Source organism: Denticeps clupeoides, chromosome 6 (assembly GCF_900700375.1).
Source record: "Denticeps clupeoides chromosome 6, fDenClu1.1, whole genome shotgun sequence".
Taxonomy (NCBI): Eukaryota; Metazoa; Chordata; class Actinopteri; order Clupeiformes; family Denticipitidae; genus Denticeps; species Denticeps clupeoides.
In genome coordinates, this window is record NC_041712.1 from 7,943,527 (window position 1) to 7,966,860 (window position 23,334).

General features: G+C 43.0%; 1 protein-coding gene across 3 annotated transcripts in view; it reads left to right on the forward strand.

The window, feature by feature from the left end:
• Nucleotides 1–14,338, forward strand: part of sgcd (sarcoglycan, delta (dystrophin-associated glycoprotein)) — a 142,025-nt gene extending 127,687 nt beyond the window's left edge. For all 3 annotated transcript variants that reach the window (XM_028984141.1, XM_028984138.1, XM_028984140.1), the window contains exons 6-8: nt 2,388–2,460; nt 9,663–9,786; nt 13,702–14,338. In XM_028984141.1, coding sequence (XP_028839974.1) covers nt 2,388–2,460; nt 9,663–9,786; nt 13,702–13,875 — 371 coding nt within the window. In that variant the 3' untranslated portion in view covers nt 13,876–14,338. The remainder of the gene's footprint in view (nt 1–2,387; nt 2,461–9,662; nt 9,787–13,701) is intronic.
• The last annotated feature ends 8,996 nt before the right edge of the window (nt 14,339–23,334 follow it).

Sequence of the window (23,334 nt, forward strand, 5' to 3'; positions counted from 1 at the left end):
TAATGTACAAATAAATGCAAATGTCATAGTTTTCTCCACCGAATCCACACCATCAAACTGCAGGGCACTTTTTTTTAAAGCATAAATTATTTGTCATTTATACACATGCCAGAGATGCACCAGCCCATGAAATATTATCCTATAAAAGCTGCTATAATGTTCATTTCTATTCCAGCTAAGTGAGAGGGCAGATATCTGTGGGAGTTGATTATTGACTGCCTGAGCTCTGGGCCAAAGCTAAACGATGAGGAAATGGCAAGGCGTGGATCATCAGAAACTGGTGGAAAACTGGTCATCGTGCCATCACCACCATCACAAACCAGGGGAAAAGGAACCAGAATTAGATGCTAGAAAATAAAAGTTTCTAGAACCAGATTCAAGATTTTCTGCCTTGTCTTAAAAGCATTGCAGTTGTATGTAAAATGAGCATGAATGTATTCCGTCACGTGAGACTCTAAAGAACCAGTGGGTTAATTAATTTTTTGGGGGAAAAATTACAAGACAACTTTTTTTTGCGAATTCCAGCACACTTCTATAAGCCGCTCTTATCCTCATCCCGCCGCTCTTCATCTCATTATGAAGTGAAGTGATCAAGTGATTGTCATCGTGAAGCACAGCAAGCACAGTGCACAACTGCACACAACTGGTGATGGGTTAACTGCAGAGGACACATTTCATTGTGTACACTGAGGGCCGAGTGCGGTGTTACATATAACAAATAAACACTTTGACTTTAGGCATAGTAACACACTCGCCTATCATAAAGACCCAGCTGCACACAACTGCTCACGTAGAGGATCCTTTTAAGTGCATTTTACTATGGTGGACCTTTATGTTTTTTAATCTGAATCACTCATGTGTACTAATCCCATATGTCTAGAACATTTTTTCCTTTAATTGGCATTATTGAACAGCAAGGTAACTAAGGGCACATTCCCTGCTGTACTTAATGCAACCGAAATGTGAGCGGTCACTAAATCAGCAATTGTAGTGCTGTTACTATATGCTATTGGTGGATTATTTTCACAAGGTTCCCAAAGTAATCACAAGTCTTAAACGCATTAACACTAATTCCAGTCAGTTTTAATGTTGTTCTCAGTTTCTGGAACCGGAACACCAATAAGGCCCACAGTTTCACACAGTGCCAAATTTGTCGATTGACTTAAAATAAAAGGTGTCAAGCCAAACATTGAATCCGAATCTATTCTCCAGTGCTGCATCTGAATCAAACCACAGCCTAATGAAGCGCTCATCAGAGTCTGGGCTTAGCCTCCGAACGATCACAGCCGGATCCTGTGGGCACTGGGTAGATGCAGTGGGACGCTTTCCAGGATGGGGATTAGGTTTAGCCCTTTCAATTTGCATGAAGATTCTCCACTTCGAATGCAATTTAGGCCAGGACAACATTTAATTCTGTAGCCCTGCATAGTTTAAGATAAAAAAAAATGTACCTGAGATTACCAAGCCTTTTTAAAGTATGATAAAAAATAACACAATTTTATGCTGTTTTAATACCATTTTGCCGTGATTCTGATTATTACTCTTCATTTATTTTAAAGAGTGTGTGTGTGTGTGTGTGTGTGTGTGTGTATATTTATAAAGATTTACACCTGGTTCAGTGCCCATGACTGCTACAGCAAACTGGCCCCTGGCCATCCTCAGCTTACAAAATGCAGCGTTCTGAGCCCTTCCTGAATCAGTAGCTTTAAAGTAAGAGTGTGGTGTAAACCCTCCCTCCTGCAGGGCACTCTAAACCGAGCGTGCGGCCCTCCCGCCAAGCCGCGGCAGCAGCCGCAGGAGCCGGCGGGCTCAGGGGGTGCCGGGTGCTCAGCGAACTGCCATCAGGAGAACAGGAGCACCCCCCCCCTCCTGCATTGGCCATTAAGCTGGGGAATTATCTGTCCCCAATGAGTGACTGCTTGCGTTTTTGCATATTTTCTCTGTTTTCATGCACTTTTCCACACAGCCAAGCAATTTAAAAGAATCCCTGAAGTACTGTAAATATTTGCCTCACAGCGCTCGCATTCAGGAGGGACGCTGCATCACCACCTCATCTTAAAGGTTTTTTTTATGGGAGGAAGGTAACTTTGGTGGGGCTGAGGTCTGGTTATTGGAGACCATTAGACAGCTTTTGCTTTTGTTTTTTTGCTTTATTACACACCCGTTGAACGGGGATTATTTGTCGCCATGCGTTTGCGTTCCCTCGGGCGAGGACAGCCTGTGGCTGTAGGTGCAGAAAGAGGCGCAGATGAGTTGGGGCCGAGGCTCAGATCGATGGGGCAACTCCAGAGACTGTGTCCATTGATTTTGCATCACAGTCTTGATATTGAACAGGCTACAGAGTGAAACCCACACTTTTACCATACTCTCTTGTTTTTCTTTTCCAGGTGCTGAGGGAGCGGTGTTCAGCAATTCTGTGGAGACGCCTCATGTCAGGGCGGAGCCCTTTAAGGAGTTAAGGTAAACATTCCATCTTTTTTTCATTAGTTACTCAATCAGGCTGAAAGGGTAATCAGGTTAGGATTTACCCTTAGGGTTAGGGTTAGAATTACTACACACACACACATACACTCACACACAGTATTTCTAACTATAAACACTGGGTTTGATGCTGCAATTGTGTCTCCACTCACCAGTTAGCATATATATATATATATATATATATATATATATATATATATATATATATATATATATATATATATATATATATATATATATATATATATATATATATATATATATATATATATATATATATTATATTATATTATACATATATAAACACTTCAGTTTTACATTTTAAGTACATTACCTCTATTTTTTAGTGACCTTGGGCTATTTTTTGCCTCTTTTTCTAGATACCACGTTGCGTGGTCTCAGTGTGTACTGATTTGTGTACTGACTTTTGTACACTGTCCGTGCCAGCCTCTGGATTCCAGAATTTCTATCTATCTGTCTATTTCAATAATTTGAAGCATTGCTTCATCGTTACAGTGTGAGCTGTAATTCTACAAACATTGAATGGACTTCAACTCAATATTAATAAAGTGAATAGAATGCAACATATTTTTACATAGTTTGCTGCAGTTTTACTTCTTGCACATTCAGTCCCCAGCGTCTCATGAATTGTCTTTTAACACCACACAGCTCTTATAGCCTTAGAGGGATGAATAATATATGATCTGCATATGTTATATAATATATGTTCTGTGGTGGAGGTAAAACCAATCGTTCCGTGTTATGTATTCACACCGGGGCTCAGTGGTTGTCGACACACTGTCCACACTTCCTGTAGCGCTCCGTCAGCAGTCACCGACATGTCACATAACTGGATGAAGAGTTTGTTTTGCATGGCTGGTAAGAATCACTCGGAAGACAAATGTGTGTCACTTCAAGCTGATAGGAAGCGTATTCTACAACACTGACAAAACACTGGCAAAAACGGCAGAAACAACTACAACACATATTTATGAAAATGAACACTGAATCACACAGTTTTGCATAAAAAAAGATATCTGACATCAAATGTTTTCGGGATTTCTGTTGGTAATTAGCATAATTTCTGAAAAAATTAATAAAAGAACAAAGCTGTGGACTGTGTTTCATCCACATGTTACTTGTTGACTAGTTTATCCCTTTATTGTGGTGATTATCTTTAAGATTATCTTTAATCCTAAATCCATGATGCAGTATCTTGCCCAAAATGCTCTAAATGTGCTTAACTTCTACCAAACAGGGTTACATAAGACAGTGATGTATGTGGGGTGAAATCTTATTATTTTGATTATGTGAGTTTATTTGTTCATTTTATTGTTTGTTTCAAACAGAATCATGTGATCCCTCTGCATGCATGAATAACTCTGACTATTTTTAGTGAGAATACAGTGAGGTGACTGTCTGCACATTAGGCATCTGTGCAGGAGATCAAACCTCCTCTTTACGGATGGTGTCCTCGGTGTTGAGAGTAGGGAGAGGACCTCATCCAGATGTCACACTCTAGATGTCATCACTCTAGGGGCACCAGGTTGGGCAGGTGATTTCAGATTTAGCGGCCAAGTTCTCTGATGGGGCGACTCACTTTTTCCTCTGCTGGAGAAAATGAGAGAGGACGAGATGAATGTTCTCACGCAACGTTTGCAGACAGAAGGAGATCAATGTACATTTTTTTGGCACCAAACTCTGCTGGAGATGTTGCCATGGATGATCAATACCCCGATGCTCATCAAAATCTAATTAAGGAAGATTCTCATTAACTAAAACAAACATTTGAAGTGCTATGCCAATAGACAGATTGGAAGAAGAATCGGGGTAGAGCCTGCAGGTGCTGGCCGGGCAGTAAAGACACCCCGGAACGGCATAATTAGCCGTAAATGTAACACAGGACTGACAGCAGGCTCCGGTTTCTACCATCCCCACCCCACCCCACCGCAACCATTGTGACTGATCGCTCATCCCCAACGCAAAGGCAGCCATCTCCTGCTGACAGATATCGCATGTGTCCAACGGGAAGGTCCTGCAGGCAACGCGTCTTAGCGCAGCACCTTTCTGACAGCCGTCAGTCAAGCTGAAGGAGCCGAGCTGGTGGAGTGCGGTGTCGCACGGTTGTTATTGACGTGACACATGCAGCGAGTGTCTGGAGAGCAAGGTTTTTACGGGATCGCATGTGTTCAAGATGGTTGTGCATTTATCCGAATATCACTGCCGACACTCAGGGTTTCTACGCCGCGGTCGTACCGATGAGACAGAAGAGATGCCGAAACACACAGATTGTGTTTCTGTGGACTTTATGAATGCCGTTCTGGTCTTTATTGAAATGGACCCTTTTCGCAGGAACCCTTCTGCTGCTGTGGCAAAGGCATGCAAATAAGTGAAAGTGATTGTCATTGTGAAACACTGCAGCACAGCACAAGGTGACACAACAAAATTTTAACCATCACCCTTGGTGAGCAGTGGGCAGCCATGACAGGCACCCGGGGTGCATGGTGGGGGGACGGTGCTTTGCTCAGTGGCACCTCGGCGGAAAGGGAAATCGAACCGCCAACCTTCTGATTACAGGGCAGCTTCCTTAATTAACCTGCTGTTTATCAGATAAATTCATTTATGCAAGTGTTATAATGTTATAATCTGGTAGTATGCCACTGTTTTGTTATTGAGATTGATCTTCTTTCAAAAGTTTTCTTTGCTTACACTTCTGTTCTATCAGGGAGCCAAACCGTAACCCCATTTTTCTTATTTTTTTTTTAATTGTTCTTTTTCTTTCCCATGAGCAAAGATGTAAGATAGACAAGTAAAAATTAGTTTTTCCTCCACACTATTTAATTAAATTAGATTTTTAAAAAATCAGTGTAGCATGAAGAAAACCCACCAAAGACCCTGACAGATATCAATTTAGCTGTCGCCGTTTTGGCAGGTACATTCCGTCTGCAGTGTTAACTGCATCCCCTGCAGTACCTCCCACCCCTAGTGGCACATCCCTCCATTTAGCAGGATGATGCTGCAAAGTCCTCAAATACCATTTCAAACAATGACCAACAAGCTCTGACTAAACAACTGTGGCACCGACGCACAATGGAGATGTATTAGGCAGGGAGGCAAAAACAGCAATGACATAATGAGCCCATGATGACATTTTAAAAGCAAGAAATTCTTGAATGCATCAACATAAAAACAGCAGGCGCACTTTCTCCCCTTTGTTGTGTGCATTAGCCGCGAGAATTTTGGCTTTGCTCGCTGGAAGTCGGAAGCAATTTGTAATCATTATAAGCAGCACAATGTCCGCCGCAGTCGTGGACGCCAGACGCTGATGGCCCGGCAATGGGGTCACAGCTCCCATTCAGCCAGAATCATCCAGGGAGCATCTAGTGGTGCCGCCGCCCGCTGCAGATGTATGTTTATATGAATAATTGGGCGCGGCGTGCGGGTCGCAGGTGCCCCAGGGCTCTCCCATTATCCCGCCGCAAGGAACGGCGAGAGCGGCGAGGAATTGGGACCGCCATGCCCCGCTGTGGTCCTCTGGTTTAATCATGCCTGGTTGTGGATGCTGCTCATTAAAGCGGCTGCCCGTTAAATGTGGAACTGCACCATTTTTCACCAGATTCATGTTCATTTGAATGCTTTTGTGACTTTTTCAAGCCCTGCTTTCAGTATGTTTATTAAAGTACGACGTGCACCAATTCAGAGACGTCCGATGGCAAGAATAAATAGTTAGGAATTCACTACGATTGCACAAAAGTCCCAACTGGGCCCTGTGTTACACCTTTGCTATTGTACCTATTCTTATTTGCTATTCCAAATAGTTTACTGTGGAAATTTTTACATTTTACACAATTTGTCAGATGACAATTTGTCAGATCAGTAGTGACAGGGACAGTCCCCCTGAAGACACCCAGGGTTAAGTGTCTTGCTCAGGGACACAGTGGCTGTAAGTTTATTCAAAAGAATGTAATGAGTGTAATTCATAAATCATTTCCAGTGCTTTTTTCAGGTTTTTTTTTTTATTCAATAGGACCATGTAGATACACAGAGGGAACAGTAGCACACGTGTGCTGGAGCAGCCAGCACTGCCACAGTCAGAAAAGCAAAGGTTCATTTATCCTGCTTTCCCCTGCAAGTGACAATTCCTATTCGGCGGAGGGGAAATGACATCTTTCCACTCAGTTCTCTTCCCAGACGCTCCGTCGTTCCAGCCCATGCAAAGATGCAGATTGTGTCGGCAGCATCCCATTATTCCACCCTTGCAAAGATCAATCAGAATTTTCTTCTCTCCCTTTTTCGTTTCTTTTTTTGTCCTCGTGGTGACAGAGAAGTTAACTCTCCCCCGCAATGTTGCGATGTTGCTGCTCTTGCTTAGAGGGGAAAATCGTTGTGTCATGAAGTCAGCTTCTGTTTTCCCTGACAGTGCTGTGAAAAGGGGACCCTGTATCCGTCTGAATGTGAATGACAGGACACGTACGAGGCTTTAAAGCCAGAGTGGATTAGTACATTGGTTCTACTTCTTTCTGTTTATTTTCAGTTGTTTTTTATCTTTTGTAGCGAAGTGCAGAACCTTCATTCACAACCATTAAAAGTATGTTTTTCATGTTACTGCATTTATAAAATGCGGTTACTAGTAAATGGGAGCTGTCTATGGTGCTGAATACTGAGATTGTAAAGGGTTAACAGTCTGATGCAGTCTGTTTCCTTTTAAAAACACTCTTTTTTTGGGGTGAACAGTACTAGATCTTCAATCTAGTCTTGAAAATCTAGATTTCTTGTAATGACATATATATAAGACATTTAAGTCTAACACTGAGAGAACAGTGCTGTGGAAATTCCTCCACAATACATAAAGAAAACAATGCTAACCCACAGTCCTCAGTTGTCTTAATGACATGAAATTGCTGAATAGTAAATATTACGTGAAGGTTGTTGCAATGTCATCCAAGAAAATGACACCCAAGCAAAAAAAAAAAATGTAATCGCTTGCCAATTAGCATGAATCCCCATCACTACACAAATCCAGGGCCATGATTCATAAGGAACCATTCGCATCCTGCCATAGATGACTGTGCCAGAGAGTTTGCACAGGGTTGCAGGTCCTTGCCAGCGCCAGCTTTGTGTGTCGGCTCCCCATTTATGTTTAATTAGAGCTGCCTAACACTGAGCTGATTGCGTTTGACACAACCCTGCTCTAGTTTTCCTTTCACCTTCAAACACGGTAATCAGAACTCCTCTGCTGAACACAGCTCCCATATTTGATAAAGCACTGCCAGCCAGCTATCTGCAGCAGAAGATCAAATCAGTGATGATCTGGATGGGAGAATCACTCCTCTGCTCATGCGAGATGGGGGTGTGCTGAGGAGCCTGGTTCGTGCTTTTGTTTTCTCCTCACTTTTGCACCCCATTGCACTTACGAATCTCACATTTCATGTTTTTATAATGAAGATCTTGCCGAATGCTGTGGTGGATCTATGGAGGAGGGTAAAATGCAGTATAAAGTCTAATTGGTGTTATGGGAGTATTGGTCCTGTTCCTGCAATACTGAGATCTGTGCAAAGGTACATTTTATCATCTCTAAAACAATGTCAGATTATCTGATTAGCATTTGTAGAACCCCCACTCCACATATCATACTCTCTATGTATAGTAGCAACAGTACTTGATGACAAAATACTTTAAAGTAGCTGTCCACAACTAGGCATAGTAACCTAGTAGTAAATATTAACTAATCCGTTTAATGTCACACTTTTAAGAATTACGAATAACTTAAATTTGGAACTTCAAAAATAGTGAAAGTTATAGTTTTTTTTCGTCATTGTGATACACTGCAGCATAGCACATGGTGACACAATAAAATGTGTCTTCTTCATTCAACCCATCATCCTTGGTGAGCATTGGGAAGCCGTGAAAGGCTGTGGGGACGGTACCTTGGTCAAGGGGACCTCATTGGCACCTTGTCAGCTCAGGATTTGAACCCGCAACCCTTCAGTTACAAGTCCACTTTCTTTCCTGCTAGGCCACTACTGCCCTAAGGTACATAGTATCTGAGACAAAAAGGGGACAATAATATGATATTTAACAGGACGTATATGTATGTTACAACTTTCAGATGAATTAAATTATTATGATTCTGTCCAACATGTTTCATTTATCCATGAAAATTCTATTGCTTGTTTTTATACTCGAAGGATTTTTTACATTTCACTGGGATGCTCACAGCAGTTACTTTCAAAGCAGTTACACGGCCTTACAGCACACTGATTGTGTTTATAGTCCTCTGAGTTTATAAAGAAAATTAAACCAGGTTCTGCATGTTCCTGTCAAAATGATTTTGTTTGCTATGGACATAAAAATTGTGTCTGTGGTTGAAACTTGTGCTTAATGCCTTTAAATAGAGAAAATTTTCAATTATAGCTAAAATCAACATGTACCGGAAAAGCAAACTATGAGTCAAAATTGCACACTTCACACAGGAGAAAACAGTTCATCCATCTTCATTTCTTGAGGATTTTTTCCCTACTGCTTCAGGGCTTTCTTGGTTTTGGTCATCCAGAGACATTCTTTTTATTGTTATAGTCGGCCTCTGCAGCATGTGATCAATATTTAATTTCCTTAATAGACTGTGTCTAGTTTCCAATTCAGTGTGCTGTTGCTTTACTTTGTCTCTCATCTACACTTCATGGCGCTGCTCTTCACCACCTCGCAATTTTAACAAGAAGGTTTGGGACTCGCCACAAGGGACTGCTATGAGCCAAGAATCTTGGCTTGAACTGAAGTATACTCAGAGGTTATTTGGAATTATTTTGTGATTTATAATTCATAAAAAAAAGAAATAAAACACGAACCGGCAGGGCAGCAGTCATATCAGTGTCATTGTCTCATGGTGCAACATAAAGCCTGGCTGCTGGCCTGCAACCACCCTGATTAGTGCTGCACCCCAGTCTCTGTGTTTCATTTCCGTGACAGTCTGTAGCCGGTTACGGGGAAGGAAATAAGAGACCCATGTCTCAGTTTGTATGGATCCACCTGCTGCTCCCTCAGTGTTATCTTCAATCTTGGACACAATATCTCTTATTATTCTCGCTCACTATTTCTCTTATATCCAAATATATCCTAAAATGAACAATCTCATAGTGCAGTGGCAAGATGTGCAAATCCAACTTGATGTTTCCTTATTACAGGCTGGAGTCTCCAACCCGGTCTTTGTCCATGGAGGCCCCAAAAGGTGTCCAAATCCTAGCAGAGGCAGGGGACATTCAGGCAACGTGTAGAAGTAATCTACTCCTGGAGTCGAAAGACGGAGAGGTATGGACTTGTGATTACTTTCTAGCTTCATTGCCAACTCTGCATGAAGGCAGTTATCCTTCACCTTGTCAGTCCTCATTATTATCATCATTGTTATTATTGTTATTATTATTATTATTTTATGCACCTGGTACCCTTTATGATGGTGCACACATTAACAGTGTGCACCATCATGAAATACAGATTCCGATATAAGATACAGATATAATATCTGTATAGGCTTTGCAATTGTTTATTAATAGGGTTATTACAACATTACAACACCACTTTAATAAAAACCACACACAGTATACTGATGGTTGATTTATTTTTTGTTAGTTCGAGATAGCTTTTCCTTTTGCTTATTTCTAACCATGTAAAACACACCTTAACTTTCAAAATGTTTATGGGCCCTTATTCTTTTATCCTGGTATCATTGACTGCGTGTGTAATGTTAACAGTCATTGTCCTGGAACCATGATAAAGTTTCACTCAAATGGAAGATCGCAGTTTATTAGAACTAGCAACTCCCAGTTATCCTCACTGGAACTTCCGCTGTCAGTTGGCTATCGTTTGAGCTGCAGTTGAAGTTGAGGGATCCAGGGCTTCTTCAGAGGAGCTGGAGGTGCTTGAGGGACAAAAACATGTATAAAATGCTCCCGTGTTCTTAACATGGTGGTGACCTAAGAGTATAACAGTTCTGCTGAATAAACCCTGGACATATTGTCCCAACTGTCAAACCAGTCCATTTTTATACACTGGTAAAATGAATAACAGAGCAAAATGTACTGACACTAAAGATACTAAATATTGTTGCAACTGCAGGAGCCCGTCTCGGGACACTGGGTGCAGGGTGGGGCACCAGCCCACTGCAGGACACACACACACCATTTATTCACACACTGACACGTACAGAGACTTCAAAGTAGCCCATTCACCTGTGGGAGGAAATCGGAGAACACAGAGGAAACCGACCCAACAGGAGGATAGCATGCAACTTACACACACAAGGTCCAAGTCAGTGTCTTAGCCATGTTGCTAACCGTGCAGCCCGTAAGCTCTATAATCAAAGACCCAAAGCACTGACATAGTCAGCCAGATTTCATATTTGGGCAGCAATATGTATCTTGTCCCTCATTTAAACATACAGACTTTGAACTGGATGGATGCTTCATAACAGGCACATCATACACAAACTAAACAGAGCAAAACAAGAGCAATGCTGGAGAAATGTATGTCAACAGCCGCCTCCAGGCCCACCCAACGCAGCACAACAAATGAGGAAGCAGGTTTCGTATAGAGCCCAGTATATGAACAGTATTATGTGTTCTGTGTGTACTAAATGAAATGACTGTTAAAAGTAAACTTTCTTAGTGGCGTAAGTTCAAGTTGTTATTATTCTATGGACCTCTTTCAAGCCAAGCTAATTAAGTGCCAAGCCATTCGCATATTTTTGCAGTGATATCTCTCGGTAAAAAAAAAAAAAAAAAAAAACAGAGCGAGCTTATCAAACATTTCAGGACATCATTAGGATGGGATTTAGTTCTGCTGTGGCTCGGCTGTTGGGATTCTCTCCTCCTCACATATTCCATTTCTGCTCATCTCAGCTGGTCATTTGTCATTCTCTTTACTGGAGCAGAAACACCTCCACTGCCACGCTGGCCCCATGGCAGCCTCGGCGCAATTAGTCATGAGCCTTGCGTATCAGGAGTCCCACTGCTGCGCGTCTTGCTTGAATTTGCTCAATTGCAGATGCCTGAACAACTCAGCTGAGACCCCCCCTCTAAAAAGGGTTCCAGGTTATTTGATAGGATTGCTTCCCTGAGGCACCTAGTAATGACTCCTCTTTCCCTTTTCCCCATCCGAAGTGCCTCCTCTCCTGCCTGTCGTATTACAAGCTCTCCTGAGTCCAGTGAGAGATGGAGGCAGAGTCAGAAAGTCTGAAATGAGGGGGGCGAATGGACACCAGGGACCAGTAAAGACTGGGCTGACTGGTTCAGAAGCTTTACGACTTCTCACAAATAGATTCCAGTATACATAAAGTGTAAGACCTCACAGTCCTTTTTTTTTTGCACCATTATCATTCACTTTTAGATGACATGAACACGGTGTTTATGGGTGGGTCCAATCTTAATTAGGAATCCAAATTATGGGATCTACAGATCCTTTAAAGCTTCTGGGATTTCCACAGGGAGGAAATCAAATGCATTCTGTCACTATCCTTTCAGCTGTTAATCATTTGGTGACAAACGTTCAGTGACGCCCAGACGCCCATTCAGGCACACAGTTGCCGAGGTGCCTGATTTAGGACTCCGGAGTAATCACTGCCGAAGCCTCTTAGGCCTGATTGCTCAGGACTCCTTTAAAAGCAGTGCAACAGCACCCAGTGGGTGTGGCCGCATTGACGTGGAGAGACTTTACCTGCCTTTATGTTGCATTGTTTTCTCCTGACAGAAAAGTCACACGCCTTAGGGTTATTATGAGTTCCTGTTTTCCCTTGTTTATCTTCAATAAATCCTTTTTTGATCCCAAGATGTCCTGCTCCTGCGCTTCCTTTCTGCTTAAGCCTCAAGTTAGAATTAAGCAGACACCATTGTCCAGAGTGACTGGTTACAGGGACAGTCCCCTTGGAGCAGCTCAGGAATAAGCGTCTTGCTCAGGGACACAATGGTGGGAGGTCTGGTTTAAACCTGTTACTTTGTGGTAGGCCACAAGGCTACTACCACAAGTTTAGTAATTTATCGATTAGACAGCCATTTCACAAGGCGCATAGACATTTCCATCAGCCTTCCTTGATCCTGGAAGCCCAGCTGGGTAATCCTGTTCTCCCTGTCATCCTGTGTTTGCACCTCAAGCAAGACAAACTGTATGCCTGGCCATGTCCTGTTGGACTAGTGAACCCGCCGCATGAAGCTGATTGGATCTATCTGTTTTCCCCTGGTCATGGACATTCCTCTTGGTTGATGTTTTGGAACTTATTTTGTTCTATTATATAGTTTTTGTTTTACCATGCAATTGTTGAATGAAAAAGGATTGGTGGTAGTAGCCTAGCGGGTAACACACTCGCCTATGAACCAGAAGACCCAGGTTCAAATCCCACTTACTACCATTGTGTCCCCGAGCAAGACACATAACCCTAAATTGCTCCAGGGGGGGACTGTCCCTGTAAATACTGATTGTAAGTTGCTCTGGATAAGGGCGTCTGATAAATGCTGTAAATGTAAATGATTTCATAGAAAGGATGAACAACGCACAAATTCCACTGAATTCATTCTGTATAATCTACTGGCAATTTCCACAATACTTTCCAAGTGGTGAATCTGCTGCATCACAGACAATAAATCCATGTGGCCAACTATGATGTCCTTGTCAGTGTGCCACCTTATGGCTTGAGCTTGAGTTGTGTTCTGAGGATAAATGTTGACATGATGTCAAATCCTCTTCTCAAAGCAGCCATTTCTTGAAGATGTGTTTGTAGACATCTACAGCCCCTTTCACTACCAGCAACATACGCAGTACAGCGCGAGTGCCTTTGCTCTCTGTGAGGGTTTTGTTTTGCACAACTCTCTTTTCAGTGAGCTTCAAAGGACCTTTCAGAAGTTTGTGTCTCTTATGTCCTTTTAGCTTTAACCCAGTGAAACCAACATGAATTTGTTTTAGTGGCTCGCCGGCTGCAATCCGTTGGTTTTAGAGATGTAAAGATGTATTGTACTCAGTGCTGTTACAATTTAACTTGGGGGTGAGGACTTTTGCATGCTGCCGACCGGAGAGGTGAATAAACCTCCGTTCAGTGTAACGCAGGCAGTGCTTTAAAGCGGTTCATCATTAGGCCACTCATCACTCTGTTCTTCCACCAGGTTGCCCGCAGACAGCCAGTGTTCTCGATAATTCAGCCATTTTCCTCTTCTTTTTTTTTTTTTGCCTTTTCTCCTTTAGATCACCCTGGATGCCAAAAAAATCAAGCTCCTCCGGCTGCCAGAGGGGAAAGCCTCCTCCTCTGTGAGCAGACAGACTGTGTTTGAGGTGTGCGTCTGTCCCAACGGGAAACTGTTCTTATCACAAGCCGGGACTGGCTCCACCTGCCAGATTAACAACAACGTCTGCCTCTAAACCTTCCTTTCCCCCCCGCGACCTGATGCCCGGACACATATACACACATTCAAATTCGCACACACACACACACACACACGTACACAAAACTTGCAGGGGATCCAGACGTTGCCCTCTCCAAATTTTGCGGAGGAGGCGAGCGGTGTGAGAGTACAATCACGAAGGACACTCCCTGTTTGCAGTTCGGACAACAGAGTCACACTGTCCATCATATATGTCCAGGAAAAACAACAACAAACAAACAAAAATGCTGCCATTTTGTTGTTTACAGGACGCAATGGCAGTTTCATTTCATCCCCCTACGTCAAAGTGACACAGCTTTTCAGAAAATGAGTTTTATTTTGTGTGTGTGTGTGTGTGTGTGTGTGTGTGCGTGCATTTTGTATTTGTCTGAACATGAATGCATAAAGTCAGCTGTGTAAATGTTTGAAAAAATTAAAATAAAAAAAAACACATCACACCAGATCACGCTCTGGACTCTCCTGTACTCGTACTGGGACTAAACCGCCGCGCCTACTCTAGAACCGGAGAGGAACTGCAAACTCGTGCCTTACTTCACCTGAGAAGCACATGGTCACTGAACTGCTCAGCTCTGAGTGTATATTCGATGTTGGGTGTGTGTTCGCTGCTCCACCTCTCCTAACAGCCCTCATAAACCCTACATATCATCGCCCCCCGGCGTGCCGTGACGGCGGATGGGATAAACACCAGGATGGCCGATTTACAAATATTCATGTGATGAATAGGCTGGGGGTGCCTTATGTAGACATTATGATGGTGTTAAAAGGATTATTATTACTATTATTATTATTATGTGAGAATTGAAGACACTTTGACATGTTGAGATCTTTAGCACACATCCAATTGCGAGCAACATATTTATTTTCTTTTATGAATGTTCATCATTTGTTTATTGTGAGGATCTTTCTTTCATTTTCAAGGACAAGCACCTACTGTAAATACACATGACAGCAAACAGACATACATGTTACTTCAGGAACATGCAAAAGTACAAAATCTGGCTTTGCAGCTGGATGTAAAGGACTTTTCATTTCTCAATTGTGAGAGCGTTTGGGTTTGTGTGTGTGTGTGTGTGTGTGTGTGTGTGTGTGTGTGTGTGTGTGTGTGTGTGTGTGTGTGTGTGTGTCCTTTTCTGTTTGTAGGTGTGAGGATTTTTTTTCCTCTTTTGATCTCATTGGGTGATAAACTAATTTACTGAGACTTAAACCAAAAAAGGGAGGAGGGCCATCTGAATTCAGGCTTCTCACAAATCATCTCTGTCCAGTATGCTTTATTTTATTATTTTTAAATCGCTCTAATAGATATTAAACTGATCTGAAATTGTTCCTGGCCTTCATTTTCTAATATTGCAGCACACAGCACTCATCTTCAAAGGTCAGAGGTCGTAGCCCTGCACACAATTGCCATGTAATGAACTCAAGACAGAGAAAACAAAGAGCAATATAGCAGAAAATTAGATTTCTTCTGACGCTTATGGCTGAAGTCTACATCATCAGATGTGCATGCTTTGACTAAATGCACATAATGGTGACATTCGGTGACAAATTTCTCATTGAATGATTCACTTAGAGAGTGAAGCAATGGCTTCCACCCCCCAAAACACTGATCTTACCCACTGGCATGTGAGGTATAACCACAATTAAAACATAGGTTTTCTCAAGTGGCTCTCAGGGCTTAATTTATTACGTTAGAGTAGTCATAGAAAAAAAAGAAAAATCACTGAATGTTACGCTGATCAGAATTTAATATTCTGTTTATCAGGGATGGCTGTCTCCATGGCTGTAGCGTTGTAAAAAATTTTTCAGATAACAATACGTTGTTACCATGGTTACAATATTTAAACATTTTAATTGGAGGTTATGAAGGGCTGAACCTGGAAAAAAAGTAAAAAATAAAACTGTATTTGTTTTAAGAAGATATTTGTATATTTGTTGACATGATGAGTCCAAAATTGAAATATTTAACATGTTTGAAACAATTTGATGGAAGTATTCCAACTAATGTCATTACTCCAGAATCAATGGATCTGTCAGAAATTTCATTTTGTGTCTTTATCGCAACATTCATCCAAAAGAAGTCTTTCTTTTTAAAAAATCTATTTGATTTCTCTGGTTGATTGGGGCTTTAACATCAGTTTCTTTAATGACATATTTTGTGTGATCACTTTGCAAGTTTCCAATTGTTTAATTTTCTGGCTTCGTTTTGTTTTATGAGCACAACATGTTTTCTTGACGTTCAGACTTTGAGGTTTTTGTGTTGTTTTACTGTGAGCATGGAACCAGTCCACAAAATTCTTGTTAATATTTGGGTCTGCGACTGTGTCACATCCTCTATTATTTGTTTTCTAGCAAATACAGAAGGGTTAAGAATGGTAGGAATAGGCAATATGACTAAACATATATTTAAAAACAGCATTCTTTTATTATTAAATGCAGTGGTTATTTTAAATATTTATTGACAGATTTGACAGAAGCATGATTTTCACATGTATGATGCCACTAATTAAACAAAATTTGTAATGAATATTGGCTAGTCCTAATGCAGACTGCCAGGTAGGGAAATTTTTTTTGGTTTGTTTTTCAATTGTTTTATTACATGCCTCTTTCTGAAACAAATATTCTAACTTTGAAGTGTGACTTTTTTCTGTTGAGAAACTTTTAATTCTGGTCATCCAAACCGGAAAAGATCCTCACACATTCTATGCAAAAACATACAAGGATGAAGAGCATTGTAATAATGTGACGGCGTACATCAATTATCAGTATTACATTTATTATTCTTTCTGTATACAGTTTGTATTTATGAAATGAGTTGCAACTAAAACTGTATCAATAAACTTATTAATAAAAGCTATGTGAGGTCTCCTGCATTTGTATGAAATTGTTCATTCATAACATATTATTATATCATAATAATACATTTGTAATATAACATATTAAGCCATTTAGAGTGGATTACCTTGTTAGCCAAAATAATAAAGCCACCATTTAAAGTGATGATTTGACCTATAATTAAGATTTTTTTACATGTATTTTTATGACACTTTTTAATAGTAGTTATCGTTAACATTTTCTTAATTGTAAATGTTTGTTTTTTGGGAAAGAGGTAAATAGAAGCAACAGTAATGTAAAAATCAGTGCCACACGGCACCATTAGACCAACCAGATGAATGCCAAATGCACCGCAGTGAATGTCAGGCCGGGACCCATCTGCAGCTGAATGTTTGAACAGGAGGAGGAGGACGTTCTGTCTTCCTGAAAAATTGCCACCAATTTGCTCATTCCATTTATTAGTTCTTATCCCACTTAGTCGAGTAATCATGTTGAAAGGGCACCTGGAGCACTGCTCTCAGCTCCTCAGCGATTCCGAACCAGCTCACCACTGACTCTCAGACTGCAGACCCACCACTACTGCAGAGGAGGAGGATGACGATTGTGCACCCCTGGATGACGGCTAATAAGGAGACAAGGAGACAGATGGGGCCTGCAAAAAAAAAAAAAAAAAGTATTTTTTGCCCATCACATCTTGTTCCTCTGAGGTTCCTCTGAAATGACACCTGGTTCAGGTTCAGATGTATGCAGAATCCAAATCATGTTTACTGGCCATATTAATGGTAACAAAAAGAATTTGGTTTTAGGAATTGGTGTTCTGACTGGAAGCTTATGGGTTCAAATTATGCGCCCTTGATCAAGGTAAAGTCCCCTTGCACCGCACACAATTTTGTTATATCAAACATTGATCAAAAACCAAATATTGATTTTGCACAAGGAACCATTAATTGCCTTCACTACTGCCTGAAACCATAGCACAGTACTTATCTTACTTTAAATACCAAGGAATAAAACTAGACACTCCCATCTCTCTGTTCATATTGATCTCTTTGACCTCATACACAACAGTCTTTAATGCACAGCTAAGTAGTCATAAAATCCTATCCAAAAAGAGGCAACCAGGTGATTTTAACCTAGAAGAAGAGGTATGGGTGAGTCAACATTCTCCAGGGCCTGATGCAGCAACTGATGAGATTTTTTTTCCCCCTGGAGCCTTAATATCTTTCAAACTATTCCTCAAAACCCTGATCCCCCCTTGATTGGCTTCTGTAGGCGAATTTTGACTAGCAGCAGATGCCACCAGTCACATCAAAGTCGATCCCACTGGCATCAGGCTTCCAAAGTGACTGGGTTCACAGGATGATGACAGTTAATCATCTCTCCAGAGCCTGATTGCTTGAAGACATTAAGACTTAAGACCCTTGGTAAAATGTTTTCTCTCCGTCTCAGTACTGCTGATATGTGTGTGTTCTTGTTGGTGTCAGGCTACCACTGATAGCCCCTCAGGATATAGCTTATAGGTGCTTAGTGTATCTTAAGAGGCAGTTTCTGCTACTTTCTTCCTCCTTCCTTCTGCAACCATGACGAACGCGTGACTAATGGAAGTTTTCACCTTTTCAACCTCTCTTCACTCATTTTTTTAATTCCCCTGTTGCATGCAGCTAATGTAGTTTGCTGTTCACCAGATATATGTGTTGCAGTCCAAATAGTATTATAGTTTCATTGTGTTCTTGCCTTAATTACCTTGGGTCCTAATAAATCTCAAATGGCATGTACGGTGCTCAAATGTGACCAAAGTTTGGATAGCCCGCCTAGATATTTTTTCAAGCAATATTTGTGCAGGTCATGGTCAAAATTATGAACTATAATTTTTCAGAGGAATAACCTTTAATATTATACTAATAGGCTGTGTAGATATATGTGTGTGTATGTATATATGTGTGTGTGTGTGTGTGTGTGTGTGTCTATATATATATATATATATATATATATATATATATATATTTTTTTTATTTTTTTTTTTTTTTTTTTTTTTTTTTTTTTTTTTATTTGCTCTGAAAGGGCCCATGGTTTAACAGGTTAACGTGGAACAAATTATATGACAAACAATGGCTAATTGTCTGTTTAAGCAAGTTGCTTTTATGCATATTATAAACCACTCAGCAGTTATGGGTAGCACTTACTGGGGTGCTAACTTGAGGGTTGGCCAGTAAGCCGCAAAGTATTATATACCACAGATTGTTTTGGTCTGTAACTTCAAACGTCGTATAGTTAAAAGAACTGATATTCCATGCATGCTCTTAAAGATTATGGCTTATGGAAATTACACATTTTTTCTTTCTAATTCAGCAGTGTGAATGACACTATAGACATCACAACATACTCCACATGCCCAACAATTCATTTGCCATTCATTTCTTCCTTTTCAGATAAAGATGTCACCTAAAACATACATCAATGTAAGAACTTTGAACAGTTAACATTTCCTTTCATAAAAGAGCAGAGGAAACGTCGGCTGATGCTCCTGTCTAATATCTCCATAATTTTCTTCTTCTCAGTATGAAAGAAATGGAGGGAGCTGTAAATCTTTCATTAATTGCTGCCTTTCTCAGGGTGAATTGAGAATTTAAAGGGCTGTTGCACACTGTTTATCATCAGCGCTGCTCTTATGAGCCCTCCTCAATGCATGTAATCCTATTAATAACAACAGAGAGCCTTTCTTCTGACAGGTAGTTATTTTTAATTGCTTCTGGAATTGTGTTTCAGTTCTGTGTACAATTAATTATCTGAAAGGAGTTTGCAAAATTAACCTAAAAATATCTGACGAACAACAATCTGTGAAGCTGAAAAGAAAGGGCAGAAACCAAAAGGTATTGTTACGTCCCTGGACGTATGCTCCCACGTGTTCTGTGTGGCTGGCTGTGTTTTTGTGTCCTGTCTCTTTTAGGTTTACTGCATGGGAGGGGTTGAATCTTACAAGCTCCACCTACCATCCGCCTATTGGTCACCCTCACCTATATAAAGAGACTTCGAATGGTGTTCGGGAGTTCTTGTTACTTTGTGTGATTGACCCTTTGTTGTTAGCCTGTTAGCTTTATGTGCCCTATTGGTTAACTTTTGTGCATGTTTGAGTTATCCCCGCTGGACCACCCCTTCCTTTAGGCTGTTTTAATGGTGGTTAGCTGTGCTGAGCCTGTTAGCTCACTGTAAATACAAGCGCTGTATGCTTTGTTTGGTTGTGTGAGTTGATCAGTGGACGTTTCTCGGAACCCTAGACTTAGGAACGTGACAGTATCAACTTGTCCACTTTATTTAGGGCCATATCCGCTTCAGGGCCACCCTGCGGTGGGGTGGCCCCCTGCACTGGGTGAGTATTTGCCCTCCGGAAGCCATTGTCCAGATCCTGATTCAGTGTGAGTGAGTCAACAATGCCTGGTTCTAAGTGGCCTGATGACTTTTATTAATCCAATTGAAGACCCCATGAAACTCGGCCTTCTGTGTCATGAAGTTTCTCAAAAGCTGCACTACAGTACATCTATATCTGCATGGCAGACATATTACAGACTTTATTATTTACTGGCTTTATTCCCCGGTGCGATCACAGCAGTCACTTTAGTGGCTGTCAACTGATATTACAGTAAACATGCCCACCCCAGCGAACCCCAGCCCGTGTTCTGCTTCTGCCCACATCACAATAACCGCTTTGATGACAGCCCCTTCAGGCACTGGGATTCATATACAACAGGGAACACACAGACCTCTCCAAATATACATACAGCGAGAGAGGTTAACTATAAGGTAATGGCTGAAAGCAATTTAGAGTATTTCCTCCCCAATGTATTTACACTTATATTTCACACCTTTTAACTGTGATTTAAATATTTTTCTTTCTTGCTCCAGGGGTTTTTTACAAATATTTGAATGCTTTTTATACATTACTTTTGTCTTGCAGAAGACATTTTGGTGTTTTTTGTTTGTTTGAAATGAAAAGCATCAAGTCTGCAGGTTATATTTTTTTATGTTCGTGTTCAACAGAGAGACAGCAAACAAGATGTGGATTAACAGGAAAAAGCTGCTCTTACTGAAGGGAGTGGCATACAAATACAAGGTCAATCAAATACGTAAGAGTAAGCATCATCATTATCATCATCATCATCATCATCATCACAGTAATGCTGAAATTTTGCTATTATCTGCTAGTTTCTGTTAGTGTTTTTTTATTTGTTCATTTATATCTTGCTTGGTTAGAGGTTTGAAGAATGTCTCAGAAAATGGTCATTGAACATGTTAGAAATCACCCCCTCATAAACCAGGCTAGTTTGGGGGTAAAAAAAAAAAGCCTTGCTTTTTATTTTTCTGGATGCCCGTATTTGAGGAACAAAGGCAGCTTTCAGCTTGATGACCTCATCATTGTGCTGGGACCTCACTGTACCATGACAGGTATTGATTTTGCATTTGTCATGGCACGACTTGCTTCATTAAAATTTAGCTTGCCTTGGTGAAAGTTTAGCAGAAGGCTCCAAAGTGCAATAATCCTCTGCAGCCATTTTTCAGACGAGTCACTAATAAACTGAATAGTACACAGTATGCAGCTAATTACCTTTTTAATCTGCACAAGACACTCTGTTCCAGTGCTGAAGAAAACTGGTATTGGTCACGTCTACGGACTTACGGGGGAAGGAAGCGCAGAGGTCTGACATTCTGGGAAGGGTTTTTATTATTAAATAAACAATAAACACAAATAAAGATGGGCGCGGTGGCCGAAAACAGTTTAACATAAATCACGAACTGAAACAAACCCGTAGGCGTGTGGCGATTGCCAGAACTCAAAACACATAAAACAAAACTAGGTCAAGTTCGTGCAGCGAGTTCACGAAAATGCCAGCGACCCCGAACGGGCGGAAACTTCCGGCATTTATGGGGCGTCAGGATTGCATTCCGGTGTGGAGCCCAGCTGCAGGCAATCCTGACAGAGCCCCCCCTCCAAGGGCTACGTCCTCGGAGCCCCAACAGTACCATCAGTGGAGGCGGCGGGGCGGACGGCTGCAACCACAGGGCTCCTGCCCTGCTGTATCCTCCCCTTGGAGGACCCGGTCCCTCGGGCTGGCTCCCCGGCGTGGTCAGGCGTGGCGGCCCCGGTCCCCGGGCTGCTCCCCGGCGTGGTCAGGCGTGGCGGCCCGGTCCCTCGTCTGGCTCCCCGGCTTTGTCTTCGTGTGCTTCCCCTTTCCCTCTTCTGCTCCCCTCTTTTTCATCTTTTCTTCCCCTGTTCCCCGTCTTCTTTCTCCCCTTCTTTTCATTCTTTTCTTCCCCTTTCCTCTTCTTTCTCCCCTTCTTTTTCCCTCTGTTCTTCCCCGGACCCCCTCCCTTCCCCGGCGTGGTCCCGCTTGGCGCCCCTGGACCCTCGGCCTGGCCTCCCGGCTGGTCAGGGTGGCGGCCAAGGTGCCTCGGCCTGGCTCACCGGACGTGGCCGCTTGGCGGCCCCGGCCCTCGCCTGGCTCCCCGGCGTGGTCCCGCTTGCGGCCCGGACCCTAGGCTGGCTCCCCGGGGTGGTCCAGCTTTGCGGAAACCGGACCCTCGGCTGGCTCCCCGGCGTGATCCCGCTTGGGCCGGCCCCGGACCCTCGGCCTGGCTCCACGGCGTGGTCCCGCTTGGCGGCCCCGGACACCTCGGCCTGGCTCCCCGGACGTGGTCCCGCATGGCTGGGCCCCGGACCCTCGGCCTGGCTCCCGGCGTGGTCCCGCATGGCGGCCCCGGACTCCCGTACCTGCACACAATAATCAGGGCGATCCATCTGGTAAGTGTGGCCTGTCTCCACATGTCCCCTCTGACACGTCTTGTGTCACCCCCTGCACCGCGCAGGGAGATTGTCCCAGAGCCTCCGGCGACTGTTCCAGGCACCCCAGGCTGGTGCCTTCTGGGACTATGCAGCCCCTCTCGCTGCACGGCCCTGGTGCCAAGGGGGGGCATTGCCAGACCATCCGGCTAGCCCCTTCTGCGTCCGTTGGGACAAGCAGGCCCTCTTCCTGTCTGTCCCAGCTGGGTCCTCATGCCTACCCGGGGGCTCTATGGCGCTCCACCCCTCTGGAGGCAGACGCAGGCCCATGCCTGGCCCGCCCTCCTCACTGGCTACCGGAGGACCCAGCTCCATCGCTTCCCCACCTCCCCTCCCCTCAGGAGGAGTCCCCAACCCGAACTGCACCCCCCCAAAAAATTCTTTGGGGGAGCACCCCCCCCGGCTGGACTTAGGGGTACCTTGGGGCTCGTCCACCTCGCCTTGGACCGGTGCAGTCAGGTTGGGAACTCCCTCCCTGGGGTTCGGCTCTGCTGCTGGGTCACCATCTGGTGGACACAAAGAGGGGAAGTGGGGGCGACATACGGACACATATGCCACGCACACACACACAGACAGAGACAGACAGAAGAGAGGGTCGTCTAGTTCCCTCTCTGAGCACTCCGGGACCTCCTCAGGGGGCACAGCCAGGATCTCGGGAGGCGCGACCTTCTCGTCGCCCGCCAGTGCTTGGTCTTCTTGCCCCGGATCCTGACTGGCGCTGGATGTGGTGGAGGGGCAGAGTTCGATCCCTGGCTCAGGCTCTGGCCGATCAAA